Consider the following 23,350-nt stretch of genomic DNA (forward strand, 5'->3'; position numbering starts at 1 on the left):
CCCTAACCCTAAAACCTGCAAACCCTAAAATCTGCCAAAACCCCTAAAAACAGCAGAAACCCTCCCCTAACCCTAAAAGTGCAGCAATGCTGATTTCCGAGCTGATGACGTGGTAGAATCCCGTGATTTGCGGCAGAATTTTAGCCTTTTGCAACAACTGCTTTTTGTCTATGCAAATTGAGCATGGGAGAGAGAGAGAAGATTTCATTGCTTTATTTTTATTAAAGCTCTCTTATGTGAGAGAGAAAATTTTGCTTTTGATTCTGAAGCTTTTGGGGCTCTGCTTTTGGCATCCCTTGTAAAACTTTAAATAAATGGTTTTGGGCACACTCTGGAGAGCATCTGGATGCAGAGTCTGAGAGTGAAACCCTAACCGCTCTCTTTTACTGTGAACATTGATTAATACATAAAGAAATGCCGAAAGGGGCGCCAGTCTTTGGGGCCAATATCTCTAGGCACGGAACTCTGTTGGGCCAGTGCAAGTCTATTGTGAACTGTGAACTGTTTTGAAGTGGTTAATTGGTGCTGTCATGATTGATTCTTGACTTGGAGTGTCCAAGTCTGTTACAGTGGTATCAGAGCACGGCCGATTTCTCTTCTATGGGAAATCCGATCCCCAATTTTTTTTTCGCGGCACCTATGGCTTCACGCAAGGATCAGTTGACTCCCTCTGCATCCGGAGATGCTGGCAGGGATCACAATGAAGATTCCGGCAGAGAGTATGGCCCGCCTCGGTCTACTCAGGCGAAGCAACGAGAGATGAAGCTTCGTCAATTGATCGGCGATGCAACAAAGATGATGCTCAGTTTTGCGAAGGACCCGAAATTGGCAAAATATATGAGCGAGACTTCTTTTCAGGAAGTGCATGCGCTGTGGCAAAAAACCACACCACCACCCCCTGATGTCGCTCTCAAGAAACCTTTTGATCACAAGCAATATTCAGAGAAGGAATTAGAAGAGGTGGTTGATGCACGGATTGCTCAGCTTTTTGACGCGTAGAAGAAAGCCAAAAAGCACGGCAAAAAGCAGAAGAAAGGCACTGACTTCCCGGGTTATTTGGGTCGTCAGTCGACATTTGACAAAGCAAAGAAACAGAAGAAGCGTGTTTAATTTGAAGAAGTACCCAGTTCTTCTTCTTCTTCTTCTTCTTTTGACAGTTCTTCTAGCTCTTCAGATTCGAGCGAAGAAGTCAGAAAAGGTAAAAAGCGAAGCAAGAAACAACGCTTCGGAAAGGGCAAGAAAAAGGCAAAGAAGTCTAAATCTCGCCCAGTGAGTGACAGTTCTGCAGAGGACTCGTCTGTAGATAGTTCAGACTTCGATGACGGAAAATTTTATGCGAACAAGAATAATTTTTATAAAGCCAACCAGTATGACTTTTTGGAAGATAAAAAGCAAGAAAAGTGTCAAAATCAAATTTGACACTTTTTCAGGATACAAAGATGCTTCAAAGGCTTTGTCTTTTATACAGCAGTTTGACATCGCTTTCGCGGGAGGACGCTACTCAGAGCACTCCAAGATTCGGAGAGCTACCTCTTACTTTAAGGGGAATGCTCGAACTTGGTGGTCTACGCTTCTTTTAAACAAGACTGCGCCAGTTAAATGGCTGAAATTTAAGAAGCTTTTTATTTCTTCTTGGTTGACGCAAGAGTATGAATGCGATATACGAGCTGCTTGGAACCATCTTCGGATGACCAAGAGAGATACAGTGGATGCTTACTGTGTGAGATTTTGAAGCTCTTTTCTACCCGCCTCTTTATTCAAGAAGATCTCGTTCAAAGAACAGATTGAGCGGTTCACCTTGGGTCTACCTACAGAGATCCGAGATCACTGCTTGGAACAGAAGTCAGCTTCTATTCAAGAGTTGATGAGTCGTGCGAAACGGGGCTTTGCCATTCACTCTGGCAGTCTCACCTACCCCACCGATGAGGTCATGACACAACGAGCCGAACATACTTCTAGGAATGAAAGTAGAAAGAGAGAGAGCAACCTAGAGAAGAAGGATACACGACCCAAGCTTACTCCTCAGGAGAGAGCTCGCTTCATCAGAGATGGGAAGTGCTTTGGATGCGGGGAACATGGACATATCTCCACGAAGTGCCCTAAAAAGGCACAGAAAGAACAAAATGATAAGGACGACGACAGGCCTGAGAGTTCGAGAGCAGCCGAGGAACGTGGCAGAAAAGGCAAGATGAAAACAGGACTGGTTCCAGATTGTGTGGGTACCGATCCCAATACCATGGATGAGAGTACAGAACTTTGCCGAGCTTGGGGCAAAGTGAAAGACCAAGAGGCCCTGATCTTCTTTGATGGAGGAGCCAAGACCAACTTCATTTCACCGAAATTGGCGGCGCGGCTCGAGATCACTCCCGATTGGATGGGACCACTTGCGTAGCGGCACCCGACAGGGACGTAGCCATTACACCTATCATTGGCAAACTTCGGTTGCATTGTCAGGGGTATTTGGGGCATGAGGACTTTTTCATAATGCCTTTGGAGGGTTGTGATGTTCTCTTAGGGATTCCCTGGTACCACAAGAACAACGCCGTGGTCGATTATCGGGCAAGGAAAGAGACATTGGCTACAGAGAAGGACAGAACCATTGTACTTGATACTAAACTGAAGGGCGAGTCTGTCCCTATTGTATCGGCTTTGGCCATTTCTAAATGAATGAAACCCAGTCTGTTTGTTTACTCGATCTTTATGAAAGAATTGAGCGATAAGGATAGGACAAATATGTCTAACCTTGATAAAGAATGCCAAGATTTTCTCCACTCTCATGCCGATTGCTTCTTAGAGGGCCTACCGGGCGAGTTACCACCTGCTCGTCCTGAAGATCATTGATCATACCATTGATCTGATACCTGGAAGCACACCACCGAACCGGCCACCTTACCGTGTGAGTTGAGCACAGAACGAAGAGATTATGAACCAAGTGAAAGACCTCTTGGAAAAGGGTCTTGTCCAGCCTAGTACTTCACCGTATTGCTCTCCAGTGTTGTTGGTTTTGAAGAAAGACGGATCTTGGAGAATGTGCATTGATTATAGAGCTCTCGACAAAGTCACCATCAAGAACAGATTTCGGATTCCTAGGATCGATGATATACTCGACAAATTACAGGGATTCTCGTGCTTTAGCAGGATTGATCTGAAGAGTGTATATCATCAGATCAGGATGGCGCCGGGAGACGTCTACAAGACAACTTTTCGGACGACTTTTGGGTTATTTGAGTTTTTGGTGATGCCTTTTGGCTTAACCAATGCTCCTGCGACATTTAATCGGATGATGGACATGATTTTTCGAGAGTACAGGCTATTTGTTAGCACTTTTTTTGATGATATCATTGTTTTCTCCAAGAATGAGACAGAACACAGAGATCACCTGCTTCAGGTCTTTCAAGCATTACGAGATCACACCAGAGATACACTTTTTGGGACACATTGTCTCAACAGCAGCAGGAGTGCAAATGGATCCGGCCAAGATAGAGACTATCCATGATTGGCCCGATTTGAAGAATGTCCATGAAGTTAGAAGCTTCTTGGGACTGTGTTCGTACTACAGGTGGTTCATTCAAAAGTTTGCAGAGGTTGTTTCCCCTTTGCATATCTTGACACAGAAAGAAGTCCCTTTCTCGTGGGGATCCTCAGAGGTGACTGCCTTTCAGACATTGAAAGAGAAATTGACTACGGGACCACTTTTGACTTTGCCGGACTTGCAGAACTCATTTGAAGTATATTGTGATGCTTGTGGTCGAGTCTGGGTACGGTCTTAATGCAAGAAGGCCATTGCATTGCTTATGAGAGCCGATTGTTCTCAAGGCCGGAGATGACAACACAGATTTATGAGAAAGAGCTTTTGGCGGTTATCCATGCTCTTACTCAGTGGTGGCATTACCTACTCGGAGCGGATTTAACTCGGAGCGGATTTAACTGTCTTTACAGACCATCAGAGTTTGTGCTACTTCTTGTCACAGAAGCAGCTTTCGCAAAAGCAGATGCGGTGGGCGAACATCATGTCACAGTTTCACTTCCAGATTGTCCATGTGCAGGGACAGAAGAATGTGGTGGCAGATGCTTTGTCTCGGAAGCCGTTGGTTCTGGCTATTTCCGCGATACATCATAGGAGCTTCGAGGAAATGGTCGACCAGCATGCCATAGATACAGATTTTGCAGACGTTTTCACATGGATACAGGATGGGGAGACAGCGGGATATTCCATTCGGGATGGCTACTTGATGAGAAAAACCATGTTGTGTGTTACACAGCCGTTGAAGGAAAAGGTTATGATTGAATGTCACTGTCCACCTTTTACGGGTCACCGCGGCATTGCTACCACCATCAAAGGTGTAGAGAGATACTTCTTTTGGCCGCGACTCAAAAAGGATGTGGAAGATTTTGTGCGCAGCTGCTTAGTATGCCAGAAGGTCAAGTTTGACAGACATAAAGCACAGGGATTGTTACAGCCTTTACCCATACCCACCCGCCCCTGGGAAAGTATTGCAATGGATTTCATTTTTGATCTCCCGAGAACACAGAGTGACCACGATGGTATCTGGACTGTTATTGACAGATTTAGCAAACAGGCTCATTTCATTCCAGTAAAGAAAACAATCAAGCCGGATCACTTAGTGAGACTGTTTGTGGCCCAGATCTTCAGATTACATGGCATGCCTCAGACGATTGTCTCCGACAGAGGCCCCAGATTTACAAGTTTGTTTTGGAAGGCAATTTGGGAGAACATTGGCACGCTGTTGCAGTTCTCGTCATCGTTCCACCCGCAGACTGATGGGCAATCCGAGATTGCAAATTCAGTGGTTCTAGATTTATTGAAGTCTTATATCTCAGATCAGAAGACTCAATGGGAAAAGTACTTACCTTTGGTGGAATTTCCCTACAATAACACGATACTCTCTTCGACGGGGAAGGCGCCATTTGAGATTGTTGAAGGTGCTGCGAAGGTTCCACTCTTCCTAAGCACGAAAGATAAGATTTTTGAAGCGGATGAATATACGCGAGACTTAGATACGGCTTTTGCCAAGGTTCGCGAGACTTTGCAAAAGTCTCAAGAACGACAGAAAAAGGGAGCGGATCGCCATCGTCGCGACTTGAAATTGAAGGAGGATGATTGGGCGCTCTTACGTTTTGAGAAGGCACGCCTGAGAAAGAAAAAGGGAAAGGAGAGGCTTTTTCCAAAGCTTAGTATGCGATACTACGGACCTTTCTTGATCACTAAAAAGATAAATGATGTCTCCTTTCGACTGAAACTACCAGATACTTGGAGGATTCACAATGCATTTCATGTGTCTCTTGAAACCTTTCAAAGGTGATGTGCCTGATGATGGGGAGCCTGATGAGCAACCCGAAGTGGAAGAAAACGAGGAGATCCTTGTTCCTGAACAGATTTTGGCACATAAGGATACGAAGAATAAAGGTAAAGTCCGAAGGCGGTTCTTGGTTAAGTTCAAGAACTATCCTGCATTGGATGCAAAGTGGATGGAGGAGGAGGACCTAGCAGATACTCCTCAGATTGTGAAACTTTACCTCGAGGCTTTTGGTTCAGCATAGTCTACTCCAAATGGAACCCGGAATTCACTAGAGTCACTGATGTGTCTTTGAGCTTCAGGGATACTGAAAGCTGACAGTATTTTGGTGTATGACTTTATGAAATGGAATTCCTGATTATGATACTGATTTGTTCTTGACTTCTTTTAAGTGCAGGAATTGATAGACGAAATGACTGCAGCATTTTGGTCCGATTGATCTCGAATAGACATGGTTGCAATAGGGGTTAGTCAATTGGACATCGATGAGGTCGCGATTGGATCTGATGCGATTGCTAGCTACATTGCCGATAAATCATGGTCTAAGATCCGAATGAATGTTGAATGTCATGTGATGTCCTGTGATGTCTAGTGATGTCCTGTGATGTCGTGTGATGTGACTGTTGCTAGATGTGTGTTCCTAGTACGTAGGTACTAACAGTCAGTGTCTGCTAAGACGGTTTATGGCCTCTGTCTGTTTTGCAGACGTAATCGAGGGCGATTACAATGCTTTCAAGAGAGGGGTATGTCACAAAGTGATGACGTGTCTGCCCGGGAGCGGAAACCATGACTGCTGTTGAAAACCCTAAATCTGCAAACCCTAACCCTAAAACCTGCAACCCTAAAATCTGCCAAAAACCCTAAAAACGGCAGAAACCCCCCTAACCCTAACCCTAAAAGTGCAGTAGCGTTGATTTCCGAGCTGATGACGTGGCAGAATCTGCAGCAGAATTTCAGCCTTTTGCGTCAACTGCTTTTTGTCTAAGCAAATTGAGCATGAGAGAGAGAGAGAGAGAGAGAGAGAGAGAGAGAGAGAGAGAGAGAGAGAGAGAGAGAGAAGATTCCATTGCTTTATTTTTACTAAAGCTCTCTTGTGTGTGAGAGAGAGAAAATTTTGCTTTTGATTCTGAAGCTTTTGGGGCTTTGCTTTTGGCATCCCTTGTAAAACTTTAAATAAGTGGTTTTGGGCACACTCTGCAAAGCATTTGGATGCAGAGACTGAGAGTGAAACCCTAACCGCTCTCTTGTACTGTGAACATTGATTAATACATAAAGAAATACCGAAAGGGGCGCCAGTCTTTGGGGCCAATATCTTTAGGCACGGAACTCCGCCGGGCCAGTGCAAGTCTATTGTGAACTGTGAACTGTTTTGAAGTGGTTAATTGGTGCTGTCGTGATTGATTCTTGACTTGGAGTGTCCAAGTCTGTTAGAGAGAGAGAGAGAGAGAGAGAGAGAGAGAGAGAGAGGGCACCAGGTGCCAACGGAAAAGAACAGACGAGATAGACTTTTAAGCACTTCAAACAATTGAATAGAAAGACATGCACGACACACGAGACCGAGTGGCGGAGTTCCACCCCGAGAGAGCATTTTCCATTGGTCCCAAACCCTAGCGCCCCTTTCAGTATTTCTTTATACTACTTCAACTCAGTAGAACACCGGAACCACCCTTCTCTCTGCACCTCCACGTGGAAGATTGCGAGAAAATGGGCCCCAAGCACATATCTAAAGGCCCTAGGTCCACGAAAAGCAATTTACATGAAAAGCTTCAAACTCAAAGGCTTTTGGTCCAAAAGTTGGCGCTGAGAAGCTATCAACACAAATTACGAAAATTCTTACACGTGGCACATCAGCAATGCAATTCGCGGAAGTCAGTACAGCCTGCCACACTATCAGCCAGCATGAAATTTGGGCGTGCGTACAATTGCCATGTCATCAATTTTTACGCTAGGTCTTCTGAGTGTGTGGGTCCTCCTTTTATATTATTGTCTTTTGGTCACTTGGGCCCCCATCGAACGGGGTTCCATAAGTTTGTGGGAACTTCTTTAAAAATTAGGCATTCAGCAAGACTTTGTAAGCTGACAAAACTTTTTTTGCTGCTTCTGCTTCTTTTGCTACTTCTTTAGGCCCCTTGACGGGGATCTGTAGGTAGGCCAGGGTTAGGCTCGGAGAGCCCGAACTTGCCAAGTCTTCAGTGGATCGACACGTCTACAGTTTGTGACATCCTCCCTTCTTGAAAGAAGAGAGTAATTGTCCATTACAGTATATTTGCAAAAGAACTCAAGTTAGCTTAAAAATTTATGAGGGTTATTTTGGTGGGACATTCAATTTTCTCATTCCAGATCAGAGCTCTTGATATTTGAGCATAGCAAAATTAGACATCACACTCAGACCGTGCTGATCTTGAACGGGTGTCTTGATGCACTAAAATTACATACCGAGGCAATCTCACCCAATTAGGATTATTCAGTGGTTGACACATTACAATGCAACATAGTTGCTCACATATGCATGTTACAAGACACAACGAACAGCGTGGCTGAGCACTCCTCCAAGATAGACGGTTTGTGGTATGAAGCTACTCAACGACTACCTCGTCGCTCCCCCACAAGTAACCTAAAAAGGTCCGGGCCATGAGCTCAGAGGACTCATACAACCAAACGCTCCCCAGACCGTAGCCTATGTTGCTTGGAGGTTTCAAGCATACAACTAAATGCTCCACAGTTTTCCAACGTACAATAAAACCCCAGGGGCCAGATATCCTGTTTGAGTCATTTCGAGGTTTTCAAGCATACAACGAAACGCTCCCCAAACATCCCGTCTGTGTCGTCCCGAGGTTCAGACAATACCAAAACAACATTTCTCACTACTACACCCGGAAGTAAATCACCAATCATTGAAACTAGTATTAAAACTAGAGTCAAGTAATTCAAATTGGCACCAAAACAGGCATAGAATAGATACTATCCATTTCAAACAAATCCCAAACAAGATCGCCAAACAATTTTGTATAGGCTTAGTTCAAAGTCATTTAAGTCCCCTCACCGCACTTAATAAGTTGGTAAATACTAGGAATTTAACTCAATCAAGGCACAGTGACAAGGTGGGGTCACCCAGATAAAATCACCCGAGAATTGGGCTACATTGCATTTTTGGACGTGGTCCCAGTGGTGAAAGATGGTCAGATGACCAGTGAGAGTCCAATGGAAGCATTTCCTAAAATTTAGAAAACTGCTATTTTGGGCCATGAAATCTGTTCGCGTAATTAGCTTCAGAATGACAAGAGGAACATTTTATTACTTTGCTGCAAAGTCAACTGATGCACTAGTTAAGAGATTTTTAAGCATGAAGCCCAATGCGGGGAAATTGCATGTATGAGTGCCAAGTGGCACTTTTTGGCCAATTTACCAAGTCTGGGAGAACAGAACTCGTAACTGACTTTTTGGACCAGTTTTGGAGGCTGATAACTCTTGATTTTCAGCCATTTCTCTCCATTTTTGAGCTTCCCATGACTTTATCTCAGACCAAGGAGCTTATTTTTAGCAATGAAAGGTATCAGATGCGTGTTTACAGTGCTGTTTTGCTGGGTTTTCAGCGATACGCAAGTTTTGGCAGCCATGGAAATCTTCCCCTTTTGCATCTATTTGTTCACAGATGCATTACAGGTCAAGCGCAGAAGAGGGGCCGCTCGATTTATGTTGGGGGGATGCTTCATTGAGAACATGTCACAGGTTAAGAGCTATGGAGTGCTTCCTTTCATCTCTATGTACAATGTGGTGCTAGGAGTGATGACCTGCACACTACACATTGCTCTCTCTCCCCCCTACGTGCAGTTATGTGATGCCCCACAAGAGGACTCTTCATTTGACTGATGTACAGTTGTGTGGTTTCATGCTTTTGTGCTGAGGCAAGAGCCTCCTTGAGCAGGAACAAGAGTAGCTAATGGCTACTCCAAAGCAGGCACCGGTGAGGGTCATAATCTCACCAAACAGGTGCATTTTCAGCGCTGTGTATGCGCTGTAATTTGACTGTTTTTCAGCCATACGGACGCCAAAACCATTGGGAACAATGTCCCATTGGCAAAGGACAGTTCGGGGACTGTTTAGGGCTGAAAAAGGGCAAAAACCAGTAAATACAGCGTGCTGAATTTACTGTTTTTGGGCAAGAATCAGAGGGTTTATGCCAGTGGAAGCGAGTTCCAGCAGGGAATTGGTTTCGCGCAAGTTTTGGGGTTATGTTGCTGAAATTTGGCCAAAACAGGTGGTATCTTGCTGGATACAGGTGAAGAATACCCAGGACTCTACTTTGTAATGTATCCTCTCAAAAGTATAAAGAAATACCGAAAGGGGCGCCAATTTTGGGGCCTACAGGTTGTCGGCCTCTGCTCGGGGCATTCTAGCTTCCGAGCCGTGTGTGCGCTTAAGTGTTAATTCCCGTCGCAGGTTCCTTTTTGCAAAGTACTCTCTCTCTTTGTGTGTCTAAAGTAAAGTAAAGAATTTTGGGTGAAAGCCAAAGCCTACCACCCCATTGGCCGGTTTCAAGGTTCCGTTGCCGGGACATCAATCACTTTTTCTTCAAGAAGTAAGCCTCGGTTGTTTTGGGTAAAGACACAGAGTACTGGAATGCGGGATTACATTATGGCCGACAAAGGGAAGGGCATTATGGAAGAGGGTTCCTCTTCATAGGACAGACAAGAAATTCCGCATGTTCGCCCTTCCAAAAAGTGGTCAAACTAGGGCTGATTTTCTGTTGCGTTTTTAGGGTTTGCAAGTATGAACCAAGATGACATAGGGAGAGGTCTCACGGTGGTAGATTGGCCACTAGATCTCGTGCGGGAGAGATGTGGATTTGCCAAGTGGCACGCTGCTCGCCGATTCTCTGAGGCGATTGCTTGGATTCTTTGACGCATTGGTAAATCATCTTGAAATTTGAGCTTACTTGGTCGTGGGTTGTACGCTACAGTGTTGTGGAATTATGCTTGTTTACAGAAGCAAGAGCCTCTTGCGCAGGTAAAAAGTTAAGGGACAGGTTGCAAGATGCTATGTGGTGAAGTTCAAGAACTATCCACCTATGGATGCAAAGTGGGTGGAAGAGCATGAATTGTCAGTGTCCCTAAATGTATTGCAGCTTTACCTTGAAGTCTTTGGGTTACAATCTACTTATGCCCCAACCCAACATGTGCAAAGGAGGGGTAATGATAGGGCTAGCACATCAAATGTACATATGAATTTAGTGTAATAGATGGAAATGACAAAAGTATGAAGGTCTCATTAAGTCATTTATATCTATGTGTTACGACCTTTCTTGCGGATACATGCGATGATAAAAGAGTGCTAACAACACAAGATCATCAGTGGTGTATATTTATGGTATGTAATCGAGGACGTTTGCGATTTCAAGAGGGGGGTATGTCACGAGGACGTGGCAATTGCTAACCTTAGTTGTTGGTTTCTTTCCGATGCTTTTTGTTTAATTTTTGGGACCCTCTTTTTGAAGTTGCAAATGATCGGATATTGTATAGCCAGTGTGAAACAATAGTTTTAGTCGTAGATGGGAAGTTGGTCGGCATTGGAATTCTAGTAGTAAAAGGGTGTCTAGGCTCAGTTCAAAGTCATTTAGGTCCCCTCGTCGCACTTAATAAGTTGGTGGATACTAGGAAATTAACTCAATCGAGGCACAATGACAAGGCGGGGTCACCCAGAGAAAATCACTCGAGAACTGGGCTACATTACATTTTTGGACGTGGTCCCAATGGTGAAAGATTGTCAGATGACCAGTGAGAGTCCAATGGAAGCATTTAATAAAATTTAGTGAACTACTATTTTGGGCCATGAAATATGTTCGCGTCATTAGCTTCGGAATGACAAGGGGAACATTTTATTACTCTGTTGCAAAGTCAACCGATGCACCAGTTAAGAGATTTTTAAGCGAGAAGCCCAATGCGCGGAAATTGCATGTATGAGTGCCAAGTGGCACTTTTTGGCCAAATTACCAAGTCTTGGAGAACAAAACTCGTAACTGACTTTTTGGAGCAATTTTGGAGGCTAATAACTCTGATTTTCAGCCATTTCTCTTCATTTTTGAGCTTCCCAAGACTTCACCTAGGATCAAGGAGCTCATTTTCAACATTGGAAGGCATCAAGTGTGTGTTTACAAGGCTGTTTTGCCGCATTTTCAGCGATACCTAGGTTTTTGAAAGCCATGGAAATCTTCCCCTTTTGCATCTATTTGTTCACAGATGCATTACAGGTCAAGCGCAGAAGAGGGGCGCTCGATTTATGTTGGGGGGATGCTTCATTGAGAACCTGTCAAAGTTAAGAGCTATGGAGTGCTTCCTTTCCTCTCTATGTACAGTGTGGTGCTAGGAGTGATGACCTGCACACTACACACTGCTCTCTCTCCCCCCTACGTGCAGTTATGTGATGCCCCACAAGAGGGCTCTTCATTTGACTGATGTACAGCTGTGCGGTTTTGTCACCAGCGTGTGACTACTATATATCCTTTTTGTTGATTTCTTTCTTATTATTTATTTACTTTCACTTTTTGGAAACACCCCTCGGGAAATCTAATTGCCCTGCATTGCATAGCTAGTGTGGAACCGTTCAAAGGGAGTCCAAGCCTGAGGGCAAGAGAGCACTAAGATTGGACAAAGACTATGGTTAGCCAAAGTGGGGTCATTGACTAGCCAAAGTGGAATCTTGTGCTATAGAGGCTACATTTCAGTTCCGGGTGTGGCTGCAGTGTACAAAGGGGGTCGGATGACCTAGAAAGATACAATGGCAGCATCTCCTAAAATTTAGGGAACTGCTATTTTGGGACCTGAAAATGTATTCGCGTCATTACCTCCGGAACGACAAGAGGAACATTTTATTGCTCTGCTGCCAAGTCAACTGACGCACCAGTTGAGATATTTTTAGCCCCGTTGGCCAAAATCGGAAACTGGTCGAGGTGTCACTCTGTGAGCATTTCTGCTACTCCCGGCCAGAGAAGGGGGTGCCTAAAATGAGAGAGGAGGCTGATTTGAGGTTTTTTTCACAGGTTAAGAGCTATGGAGTGCTTCCTTTCCCTCTTATGTACAGTGCGGTGCCAGGACTCATGCCCCTGCACGCTACGCATTGCCCTCTCTCTCCTCTATGGTAGTATGTTATGCCCCTCTAGTGGGCTTTTCAATTGACCAATGTACAGTTGTGTGGGTTCATGCGTGATTGCAGAGGCAAGAGCCTCTTGCACAGGTATTGGATTAGCTAGAGGCTAATCCCCCGCAGGTACATGTGATTCGGAGAGGTTTCACGTCCGAGATCTCGTCCAATTCAAAGGGCAAGTAGCCCTACAGGTGCGGGAGCTCGAGGGCTTGCTACGGATGCGACCGGCACGCGAAACGGAGCCCGAAATAGTAAATTACAGCCTGCTCTGTAATTTTGCAGGTTTAGGGTTTTGGCCCTAAACGGACCCTAATACTCCCAGGAGGTTCGGGGACGCGAGGGGACCTTTGTACAGGTGATCTGGCGCATTGTTAGGGCTGAAAATAGAGAATTCAGCGTGCTGCAGATTCTCGCCAGGTTTTGCAAAGTGCCCGTATGCGTCGGGAAAGTCATTCAATGCGTGGGAATACTGACTGTGAAGGGTCCTAGTAGAGTTATCTTGCCGAAATCGGGCCGGAACAGTTGAAATTCAGCCAAGCTTGTGCGGGGCAGCTTGTAGGGAACCACAACGTTTATTCCCTCTCTTAAACAATAAAGAAATACCGAAAGGGGCGCCTAAGTTAGGGGCCAATTTGGTGTTGGTCTTCTCATACAAGTGCATTCTAGCAGCTTGTATCCCTTTCCCCTTTGTTGTGTCTTGAAAGTATATGTAAAGTGGGCGACAAATTAAATGGGTGAAAGCAAATAAGGTTTAAGTCTAAGGTCTACCGCTCTCTTTGGATTAAACAGGCCGGTTTCATGGTTCCATCCCCGGGATTAAATCACTTTTTCCCATAGAAGTGAGCCTTGGTCAATTTGGGCTTGAAGACACAGGGGGTCATAGACCAGACACAGGAAATTGCAATTATGGCTGACAGACCAGATGATGTGACTGAAGAGGTTTCCTCTTCGCAGTGTCAACAGACACATGAAGTGGGTGAGTCTTCAAAACCACCTCAGACGGATGATGATATATTTAGGACCGAGTTGGCTATTGTTGTGGCTATGTTCACACACGTAATGCAGAACCCGAGGTTTTTAGCCTTTCTGCAACCTTCTCTTCCGTCTCAGCAAGTTGGGTCACTGGATCATATTCGAAAGCCTGTTAAGGCTCGAGCACAGGTGATTCATACTGCAGAGTCAATGGAAACACCTATACACTTGACGGAGAACATGCAGTCTCCACAACCTGTGCATAAGGTGCAAGAACAAGTGCCAGTACAAATTTTGGTATGGCTGGAATTGCAAATCAACAGCCAAGTATGGCATTTCCAGGTCAACTTAATTGCGGTCAGGGAACACAGATGAACCTTAACAGTGTTCCCATGTTTCAGTCACTTCCATATGACAACTTAATGCCGCTAGAGAGGCCAACTCCGTACAAAGAAGGTGGCAAAGGTGTGACATTCACGACCTTTACAGGGTTTGATGACAGGAAGAAGGCTCTCTCATTCCTCCAACAGTTTGACAAGGCCTATGCAGGGGGAAACTTTACAGAGGCTTCAAAGCTCCGCAAGGTAGCCACTTTCTTGACAGGGAATGCGAGACAATGGTGGACAACTTTATTACTGCAAGGGCAAGCTCCGTCCACATGGATTTACTTCAAGCAGATTTTTGCAGCAGCATGGTTATTTGATGACTTTGAAGCAGATGTCATTACAGAATGGCACCAGCTTAATGCTGCTACTTGCAAGAATCTGGATGATTACAATCGGAAGTTTTGGAAAGCTCTACTTCTAGTAACTTCCTATAGGTTTGTGCCATTGATAGAACAAATTGAAAAATACTGTTGTGGCCTACCCAAAGGATTGAGAAAGTACTGCACGAAGACCAAAGTCACTACTTTGACGCAGCTCATCAAGGTAGCAAACACTGGCAATGGTTTGCTCAAGGGAGAAGATTGTGAATTTAATACTGGCGTCAAGGAAGGATCAACCAAGAAAAATTCAGCGAAGAAGCACGTTCCCAATGAGGTTCCAAAAGGGACTCAGGAGCCAGCCAACGCAGGGAAAGGCAAAGCTATGGCTGAATCAGAAAAGGGACCAGCAAAGAAATGGAAAAGATGTTTTTCTCGCAAGTCGGAAGAGCAAAATAAGGTCCTGAGGTCAGAGAACAAATGCTTTATCTATGAGCAGCCTGGCCACATTGCTTACAATTATCCTACAAAGAAAAGGCCAGCTAATTCTAAAGACAAGGAGGACAGGAAAGGAAAGAAGCCCATGGCTGGTCTAGTGCCAGATATGGTGGGCGACAAGCCAAATTCAGATGCAAGTGAGCTTTGCAGAGCATGGGGAAAGGTCAGGGATCAAACATTGCTTATCTTCTTTGATCCAGGTGCCAAAGCCAACTTCATTTCCCCAGAATTGGCTTCAAAGTTGGGAATCAGACCTAAAGAGATGGGGTATACAGCAGAGGCAGGTTTGGCATGTCCTGGCCATATAGAGGCTGTGACACCCATCATCGGAAAGTTGCGCCTACATATCCAGTCCTATGTAGATGTTGAAGAATTTTACATCATGCCACTGGACGGATGTGATGTGTTGTTAGGTATTCCTTGGTTATTTCGTGTACAGGGAATCATGGATGCCTACAACAAAAAGATCACTGTACAGAGCAGGGGAAAGACTCACATTCTGGATGTAAAGCTTAAAGGGGAGTCTATTCCCACTGTATCAGCTTTTGCTATTACTTCTGTAATGAAAAAGCATCTTTCTGCGTACTTGGTTTTTGCACGTGAAGTGTCAGATTGTGATGAATCAAATTTATCTGTGCTAGATAAAGAAAGGTCAATGTTTTAACAACAGTATAATGACTGTTTTTCCTATTCATTACCGTCTCAATTACCGCCAAAGAGACCCGAGGACCATGCGATAGATTTGGTGCCAGGCAGTAGCCCACCAAATAAGCCTCCGTACAGGGTTAGTTTTGCTAATGAGCCAAGTACAAGAGCTCTTAGAAAAGGGGCTGATTCAGCCCAGTTCATCCCCATTGTGTTCTCCAGTGTTGTTGGTGCAGAAAAAGGATGGCTCATGGCGTATGTGCATCGACTACCGTGCATTGAACAAGAATACCATCAAGAATAGGTTCCCTATACCTAGAATTGATGATATTTTGGACAAATTAGAAGGAGCAGCTATGTTTAGTAGGATAGATTTAAAGAGTGGGTACCATCAGATCCGCATTAGATCAGAGGATGTGCACAAGACTGCTTTTAGAACAACGTTTGGCCTTTACGAATTTCTAGTGATGCCCTATGGTCTCACAAATGCTCCTGCTACGTTCAATAGGATGATGGACAGAATTTTCCGTCCACACCAGCAGCTTGTTGGTACATTCTTTGATGACATGATAGTCTACTCAAAGAATGAAGAGGAGCATAGGCATCACTTGGCCATTGTGTTCAAAGAGCTACGCAGTCATAGGTTGCTCATCAATGCAAAGAAAAGTGAATTTTTTCTGGAAGAGATTCATTTTCTCGGACACATTGTCTCAAAGGATGGTGTCAGAATGGATCCTGCAAAAGTTGAAGCGATCAAGTCATGGCCAGATTTGAAGACGGTGCACGATGTCCGAAGTTTCTTGGGACTATGCTCCTATTACAGAAGGTTTATCCGAAATTTTGCTGAGATTGCTTCACCTTTACATGCTCTTCAAAAGAAGCAAGTCACCTTAGATGGACACAGAAAGAGATTTCAGCTTTTAATCTCTTAAAGGAAAAGATGACTTCAGATCCAATCATTGTGTTGCCAGATCTTAGGAAGTCATTTGTGGTCCAGTGCGACGCTTGCGGTAGTAGCATTGGTGCAGTACTAATGCAAGATGGCAGGGTAGTAGCCTATGAGAGTAGAATCTTGCAAGGGCCAGAAAAGACTATGCAAGTCTATGAAAAAGAACTGCAGGCCGTGATTCATGCACTCTTAAGTTGGAAACACTACCTGCTAGGTGCAGACTTTGTTGTCCAAACGGACCATCAAACCTTGCGATACTTCTTGACACAGGCAAAGTTATCTGAGAAGCATATGCGATGGGCAAATATCTTGTCCATGTTCCATTTTCAGATTGTGCATGTGGAAGGCAAGAAGAACGTTGTGGCTGATGCCTTGTCAAGGAGGCCACAAATTTCAGCTGTGTCAATTCCTTATCATCATGAACTTGATGATATGAGGGAACAATATGCAAATGATGAAGATTTTGCAAGGGTCTTCGAGCAGCTAATGGATGGACAACGTCATGAACACTAACTTCTCAGAGATGGGTTCATGATGATGCATGGCAGATTGTGTGTCACAAAGCCATTGCGACGCAAAGTTATGGAAGAGAGTCATGTCCCACCGTATGCAGGGCATCGTGGTATCGATGCTACAGTTAAAGCGGTTGAGACATTCTTCTATTGGCCTACATTGAGAACAGATGTGGATGCCTTTGTGCGAGAGTGTCTAATTTGCCAGAAGGTCAAGTTTGACCGGCAAAAGGCACCAGGGTTATTGCAACCACTACCTATTCCAGATAAACCATGGGAAAGTATTGCTATGGATTTTATCTTTGATCTTCCGAGAACGCAGACAGGAAACGATGGTATTTGGACCATCATTTGTAGATTCAACAAACAGGCTCATTTTATTCCTGTCAGGAAGAAGATAAAGCCAGATCGGATGGCACGCTTGTTTATGAGCAATATTTTCAAGTATCATGGCATGCCACAGTCGATTGTTAGCGACCGTGATCCACGCATGACAAGTTTGTTATGGAGAGGCTTGTTTGAGAATATGGGCACAACGCTCAAATTCTCTTCGTCATTTCATCCTCAAACAGATGGGCAGTCAGAAGAGGCAAATTCTATTGTCCTAGATCTGTTGAAGTGCTATGTGTGAGAGCATAAAGGAAAGTGGGAGCAGTATTTGCCATTGGTGGAGTATGCATACAATAATACGGTGCATTCATCAACTGGCAAGGCACCTTTTGAGATAGTTTAAGGTGGCAAGAAAGTTCCTCCCATACTGCATACAAAAGACAAGATATTTGAAGCAGATAAGTATGTTCAGGACATGGATGAAATGTACAAGAAGGTCAAAGTGGCCTTGGAAAAGACTCAGGCAAAGCAAAAGAAAGCAGCTGATCGTCACCGTCGTGAAGTGGTATTTTCACTTGGTGATTGGGTGCTTCTACGCTTTAAAAAGGCAAGGTTAAAGAAGATGAAGGGCAAGGAAAGACTGTTTCCAAAGCTCAGCATGCATTACTATGGGCCTTTTCAAGTGTGCGACATAATCAGTGATGTTGCATATAGGCTGAAATTGCTTGACAGTTTGAAGATGCACAATGCGTTTCATGTGAGTCTTCTCAGACCCTATGTGGGTGATGTGCCAGAGGTTATGCCAACTGAAGATCAGCCAGAAGTCGAGGAACTTGACGAGATCTTGGTCCCGGGACAAATTTTGGCACATAAGGAAAGAAAAGTAAAAGGCAAGGTTGCTAGGCGTTACTTGGTAAAGTTCAGAAACTATCCACCAATGGATGCTAAGTGGATGGAAGAAGGTGAACTTGCAGAGTCACCAACTGTGTTATCACTTTACCTTGAAGCCTTCGATTTGCAACCTACCTTGACCCCTTGAGTTTCAAAGCTACATGAATTGTCAGTGTGACAATGGCTTTTGAAACAAATGATGTACATGGTATTTAAAGTGAGCTCAAATCAAGTACATGTTACATGAATGTTAGAGCTGTACAGATTGTCAGTTTGGCAATTGCTCTTATGGAATGTCCAAAAGTTTGGTTAGTGCTATAGAAGTGAGTATTCCTTGTCAGTTTGTCAAGGATACAGTAATTGCTTCTACTAAAGGGTACATGTGTAACTGCATTCTTAAACTGTCGGTTTGGGTATGCTTGAAAGTGTTACTGGATCCAACGTGTACTAAAAGACAATGGCAAAATGTGAAGCTACCATTTTGTCATTGGAAAGTTAATGACTCAAAGCAATGGCATAGTGCGAAGCTACCACTATGTCATTGGGACAAGGTTCACACGCAGACAATACATGTGTCGACGAGGTGTTGAATACACCAAGGTTGACAATGAGCATGTATGTGTCGTACATATGTCGACAGGTGTTGAATACATCAGTGTTGACTGTGAGCATGTACGACATAGATGCAAACGAGGACGTTTGAGATTTCAAGAGGGGGGTATGTCACCAACGTGGGACTACTATATATCCTTTTTGTTGATTTCTTTCTTATTATTTATTTACTTTCACTTTTTGGAAATACCCCTCGGGAAATCTAATTGCCCTGCATTGCATAGCTAGTGTGGAACTGTTCAGAGGGAGTCCATGCCTGAGGGCAAGAGAACACTAAGGTTGGACAAAGACTATGGTTAGCCAAAGTGGGGTCATTAACTAGCCAAAGTGGAATCCTTTGCTACAGAGGCTACATTTCAGTTCTGGGTGTGGCTGCAGTGTACTAAGGGGGTCGGATGACCTAGAAAGATACAATGGCAACATCTCCTAAAATTTAGGGAACCGCTATTTTGGGACCTGAAAATGTATTCGCGTCATTACCTCTGGAATGACAAGAGGAACATTTTATTGCTCTGCTGCCAAGTCAACTGACGCACCAGTTGAGATATTTTTAGCCCCGTTGGCCAAAATCGGAAACTGGGCGAGGTGTCACTCTGTGAGCATTTCTGCTACTCTTGGCCAGAGAAGGGGGCGCCTAAAATGAGAGAGGAGGCTGATTTGAGGTTTTTGTCACAGGTTAAGAGCTATGGAGTGCTTCCTTTCCCTCTTATGTACAGTGCGGTGCCAGGAGTGATGCCCTGCACGCTACGCATTGCCCTCTCTCTCCTCTATGGCAATATGTTATGCCCCTCTAGTGGGCTTTTCAATTGACCAATGTACAGTTGTGTGGGTTCATGCGCGATTGCCGAGGCAAGAGCCTCTTGCACAAGTACTGGATTAGCTAGCGGCTAATCCCCCGCAGGTACATGTGATTCGGAGAGGTTTCACGTCCGAGATCTCGTCCGATTCAAAGGGCAAGTAGCCTTACAGGTGCGGGAGCTCAAGGGCTTGCTACGGATTCGACCGGCACGCGAAATGGAGCCCGAAACAGTAAATTACAGCCTGCTGTGTATTTTTGCAGGTTTAGGGTTTTGGCCCTAAACGGACCCTAATACCCCCAGGAGGTTCGGGGACACGAGGGGACCGCTGTACAAGTGATCCGGCGCATTTTCAGGGCTGAAAATAGAGAATTCAGCGTGCTGCAGATTCTTGCCAGGTTTTGCAAAGTGCCTGTATGCGTTGGGAAAGTCATTGAATGCGTGGGAATACTGATTGTGAAGGGTCCTAGTACAGTCATGCTGCCGAAATTGGGCCGGAACAGTTGAAATTCAGCCAAGCTTGTGCGGGACAGCTTGTAGGGAACCACATAAAGAAATGCCGAAAGGGGTGCCTAAGTTAGGGGCCAATTTGGTGTCGGTCTTCTCATACAGGTGCATTCTAGTAGCCTGTATTCCTTTCCCCTTTGTTTATCTTGAAAGTACAGGTAAAGTGGGCGGCAAATTAAATGGGTGAAAGCAAATAAGGTTTAAGTCTAAGGTCTACCGCCCTCTTTGGATTAAACAAGCCGGTTTCAGGTTTCATGCTTTTGTGCTGAGGCAAGAGCCTCCTTGAGCAGGAACAGGAGTAGCTAATTACTACTCCAAAGCAGGCACCGGTGAGGGTCATAACCTCACCAAATAGGTGCGTTTTCAGCGCCGTGTATGCGCTGTAATTTGATTGTTTTTCAGCCATATAGACACCAGAGCCATTGGGAACAGTGCTCCACTGGCAGAGGATAGTTCGGAGACTTTTTAGGGCTGAAAACAGGGCAAAAACCAGTAAATACAGCATGCTGAAGTTACTGTTTTTGGGCAGGAATCAGAGGGTTTATGTCACGTGCACATCTAACCCTATGTGTACGTGGACAGGCTACTTTATGACAGGGGTTCAGTTAGCCTAGTTTAGGAAGTGTTCTGGCACTTTTGCGAGTTTGTTCGCAAACCGTGCATGTCCAGGCACTTAGAGTAGATGCATATCCTCTGGTTGCACACAGCATGATCATCAACATTACCATTAGAATCCATCAAGAGCATTTTCTAGTGCATTAAACCTAATTTCCCTATTTTAGCCATTTTTTCACTTAAAAACTTTTGTTGGGAACTGGGTAGGGCAATTGAACTAAGCAAGTATAAAAGAAAACCTAGCGCTAGTGCATTCTGGCAGAAGAGCAGGAAGTGCACAGGCAAGCGAACTTGCAGTAGGCATCTCTCGCTCTCTCTCAAGCAAGAACCTTGAAGACCTGGCGTTTTCTCCAAGCAAAAGCCAGTGTTTTTCAGCAGCCCTTTGACCAGCGTTTTTCAGCCTCTATTCTCAGCGTTTTTCAGTCAACAACAGCAGCAATTTCAGCCAAGATCCATAGCTTGTGGGTGACTACCATGGGTCTTTACCTTGCACTACCCTTTAAGGGTGAATCTTGGCTTATCTTGGATTCATCTAGGTATAGCATGTGGGCAAGCTATGATAGACTGAGATCATTGCCAAGGAATATGCCGGTCTTCTTTGATGTGGGCCTTTTCTTAAAAAACTCTTTCTTCGCCTCAATAGTGGGAAAGTGCAAAATGAGAGCACGTTCCTTCGATGTCTCTCCAATACCTCCACTTCTTTTACTGACTCTCCATGCCTTTGTGTGCGTCCGTTTATCTATTCCCATCAACTCCATGAGCTCACTTACTTCTTCCTCGACTTTATCTTTATCTTTTAGACCGGTGACTCTCACATGTACAACACGTGAGCGTCTTCGTTGTTCCTCCTCTAATGTCATGTTGATGATACCTAGTGTGGGGGTTGATGCCTCCTTCCCTTTTCCTTTCTTGGCGACCTCTATCCACTTCTCCGCTTCATCCATCTTCTTTTGCGTCTTGGTGATCACCTCCACCCATGTAGATGTCTTTGCTTCATGTTGCTTCTCATCCTCTTTGATCGCCTGCACTTGCTCCTTGATGACTTTGAGCTCTTTGATCACTGAGGGCTGAAATTCTCCTTCTTCGAGTTCCCCTCTTGTCTTAACTTCAGCCTGCACTTTTTTAAGGGTAGATACCTCCCCTTTGAGCGCGTTGATTTGAGTCCGCATGCTCTCCTTCTCCGCTTTCCATTGTTCCTCTTTGCTAGCTTGCTTATGGAGGAAACCTGCCTTTTACTTCCTCCAACCTTCCATCTCCGCTTTCCACTCCATCTCTTTTCCCATCTCTGTGAGCTGTTTGTGTGTGAGCATGAAAGTCGCCTTCAGCGTCCTGGGGGGTGTTTTGTTGTGTGGAGAAGCCATCATCTTGCGCGATGATGGGGGGGGGGGGGGGGGGAAGAGAGATTTTAAGAGAGTAAACATTATATGGCTAGAGGAGAAAAAGCTTGTCTAAAGTGTGTGCATGCAGATGAATGCTTGAAGATTGTAAGATGCATGAGGTAGGGTTTTGGGTGGTTCTTGAAGGTGTATGTGTATTTGATTCATTCTAGTCAAAAGTATGCACTTTTTGGCTTTAGTTGACCATTAAAGGCAAGTGTCTTGATCATTCTGTCTAATGAACACCATTCTGAAGGTAGAAGGGTCAAGAGGAAGCAAGATAGGCTCCTAAAGCCTTTATTCAGCATCAATAAGGTTTTCTGCCTTTTTGTTAAGACCGAATGTTGAAGAGGAAGATCCTCAAGGAAAATTCAATCTAGTAATCTAGCATGTTTGATATGGCCAGAGGGCCAGTAAAAAGGGTTTTGCTTCCAAGGGCCTCATAGGAAAATTTGACCAATTACACTCTTGACTTCAGTTTCGATAAATGTGCCAGCAAAACTGCATTCAATTTTGTACATCTGTTGTGTCAGTATAAACTAACAGACCCAATTTTGGCAGTATTAAAGGTATCGAGAAAAACAAGCAGAGGTGAAGATGATTCTGTGACTGTCCGAATTTTCGGTCCGAACACTGATGAAGTCATTGACAGGAAACGAGAGTTGCAGGTTTGTGCATACTTGTCTCTTGTTTGGGCAATTCATCCTTTTTACATGCAGTGCCCATTAACCAATTAGATTTGAGACTCTTTGTGTTTGCTTAAACTGGTTTACGAGACGGTTTGTTTTGTTGAAGAAAGAGGTTTAAAGGATTGGGTGTTGTAAGAATAGTGTTCGTTCTTTTATACTGAAGAGAGGAGTGAAGTTGATTACATAATTAAGACATGAGGCATATGGCATGTGTAATTTTTTTTTTTCTCATGAAATAAAAGCTTTGAGACTGTAGGGATTGATGAAGAACAATGCATAGAGTGTGTTTGCATTTTTATACATGAGAGTTGTTGAGGATTGTGTGTTTTTTTCAAAGGGCTCATCATGTTACAACCCCTGTTTGATCTCTTGTTCGCATTTGTATGGGCATGCTGAGAAATGACTTACTCGAACTGGGTAGGTCATCCGACCGTTGTCTGATGCAGGGTTTGGAGCAAAGCTACTTGGTGTGTTTCAAAATGGAATGGTGCAATCATTTATTGATGCAAGGACGCTAACATCATCTGGTATGCTTCACAACACAAGAATATTCAGTTATTAGTTCTTGTATGATTTAGTGCTGCTTGAGATTCTGATTATTATGTGATTCAGAGATGACTACACCAAAGTTAGCTTCATTGATTGCAAAGGAAGTGAGGAGGTTACATGAACTGGTTCTTCCTGGCCCTAAGGATGCCCAATTATGGACAGATATGTCTAGACTCTTGGAGAAAGGTTAAAGCTTGAGCCTTTGATTTGCTTCAGAGTTAGTTTTTTCTGATTGGGTTTATATGTG

General features: G+C 44.3%; 1 protein-coding gene across 1 annotated transcript in view; it reads left to right on the forward strand.

The window, feature by feature from the left end:
- The window catches only part of EMB1187 (Protein kinase superfamily protein), a 91,036-nt gene that overhangs the window by 2,428 nt on the left and 65,258 nt on the right, over positions 1-23,350 (forward strand). The window contains exons 3-5 of the mRNA XM_086505574.1: positions 22,427-22,533; positions 22,976-23,081; positions 23,167-23,289. Coding sequence (XP_086361700.1) covers positions 22,427-22,533; positions 22,976-23,081; positions 23,167-23,289 — 336 coding nt within the window. The remainder of the gene's footprint in view (positions 1-22,426; positions 22,534-22,975; positions 23,082-23,166; positions 23,290-23,350) is intronic.

This window comes from Adiantum capillus-veneris, chromosome 29 (assembly GCF_014529385.1).
Source record: "Adiantum capillus-veneris isolate H3 chromosome 29, ASM1452938v2, whole genome shotgun sequence".
NCBI classification, from domain to species: domain Eukaryota; kingdom Viridiplantae; phylum Streptophyta; class Polypodiopsida; order Polypodiales; family Pteridaceae; genus Adiantum; species Adiantum capillus-veneris.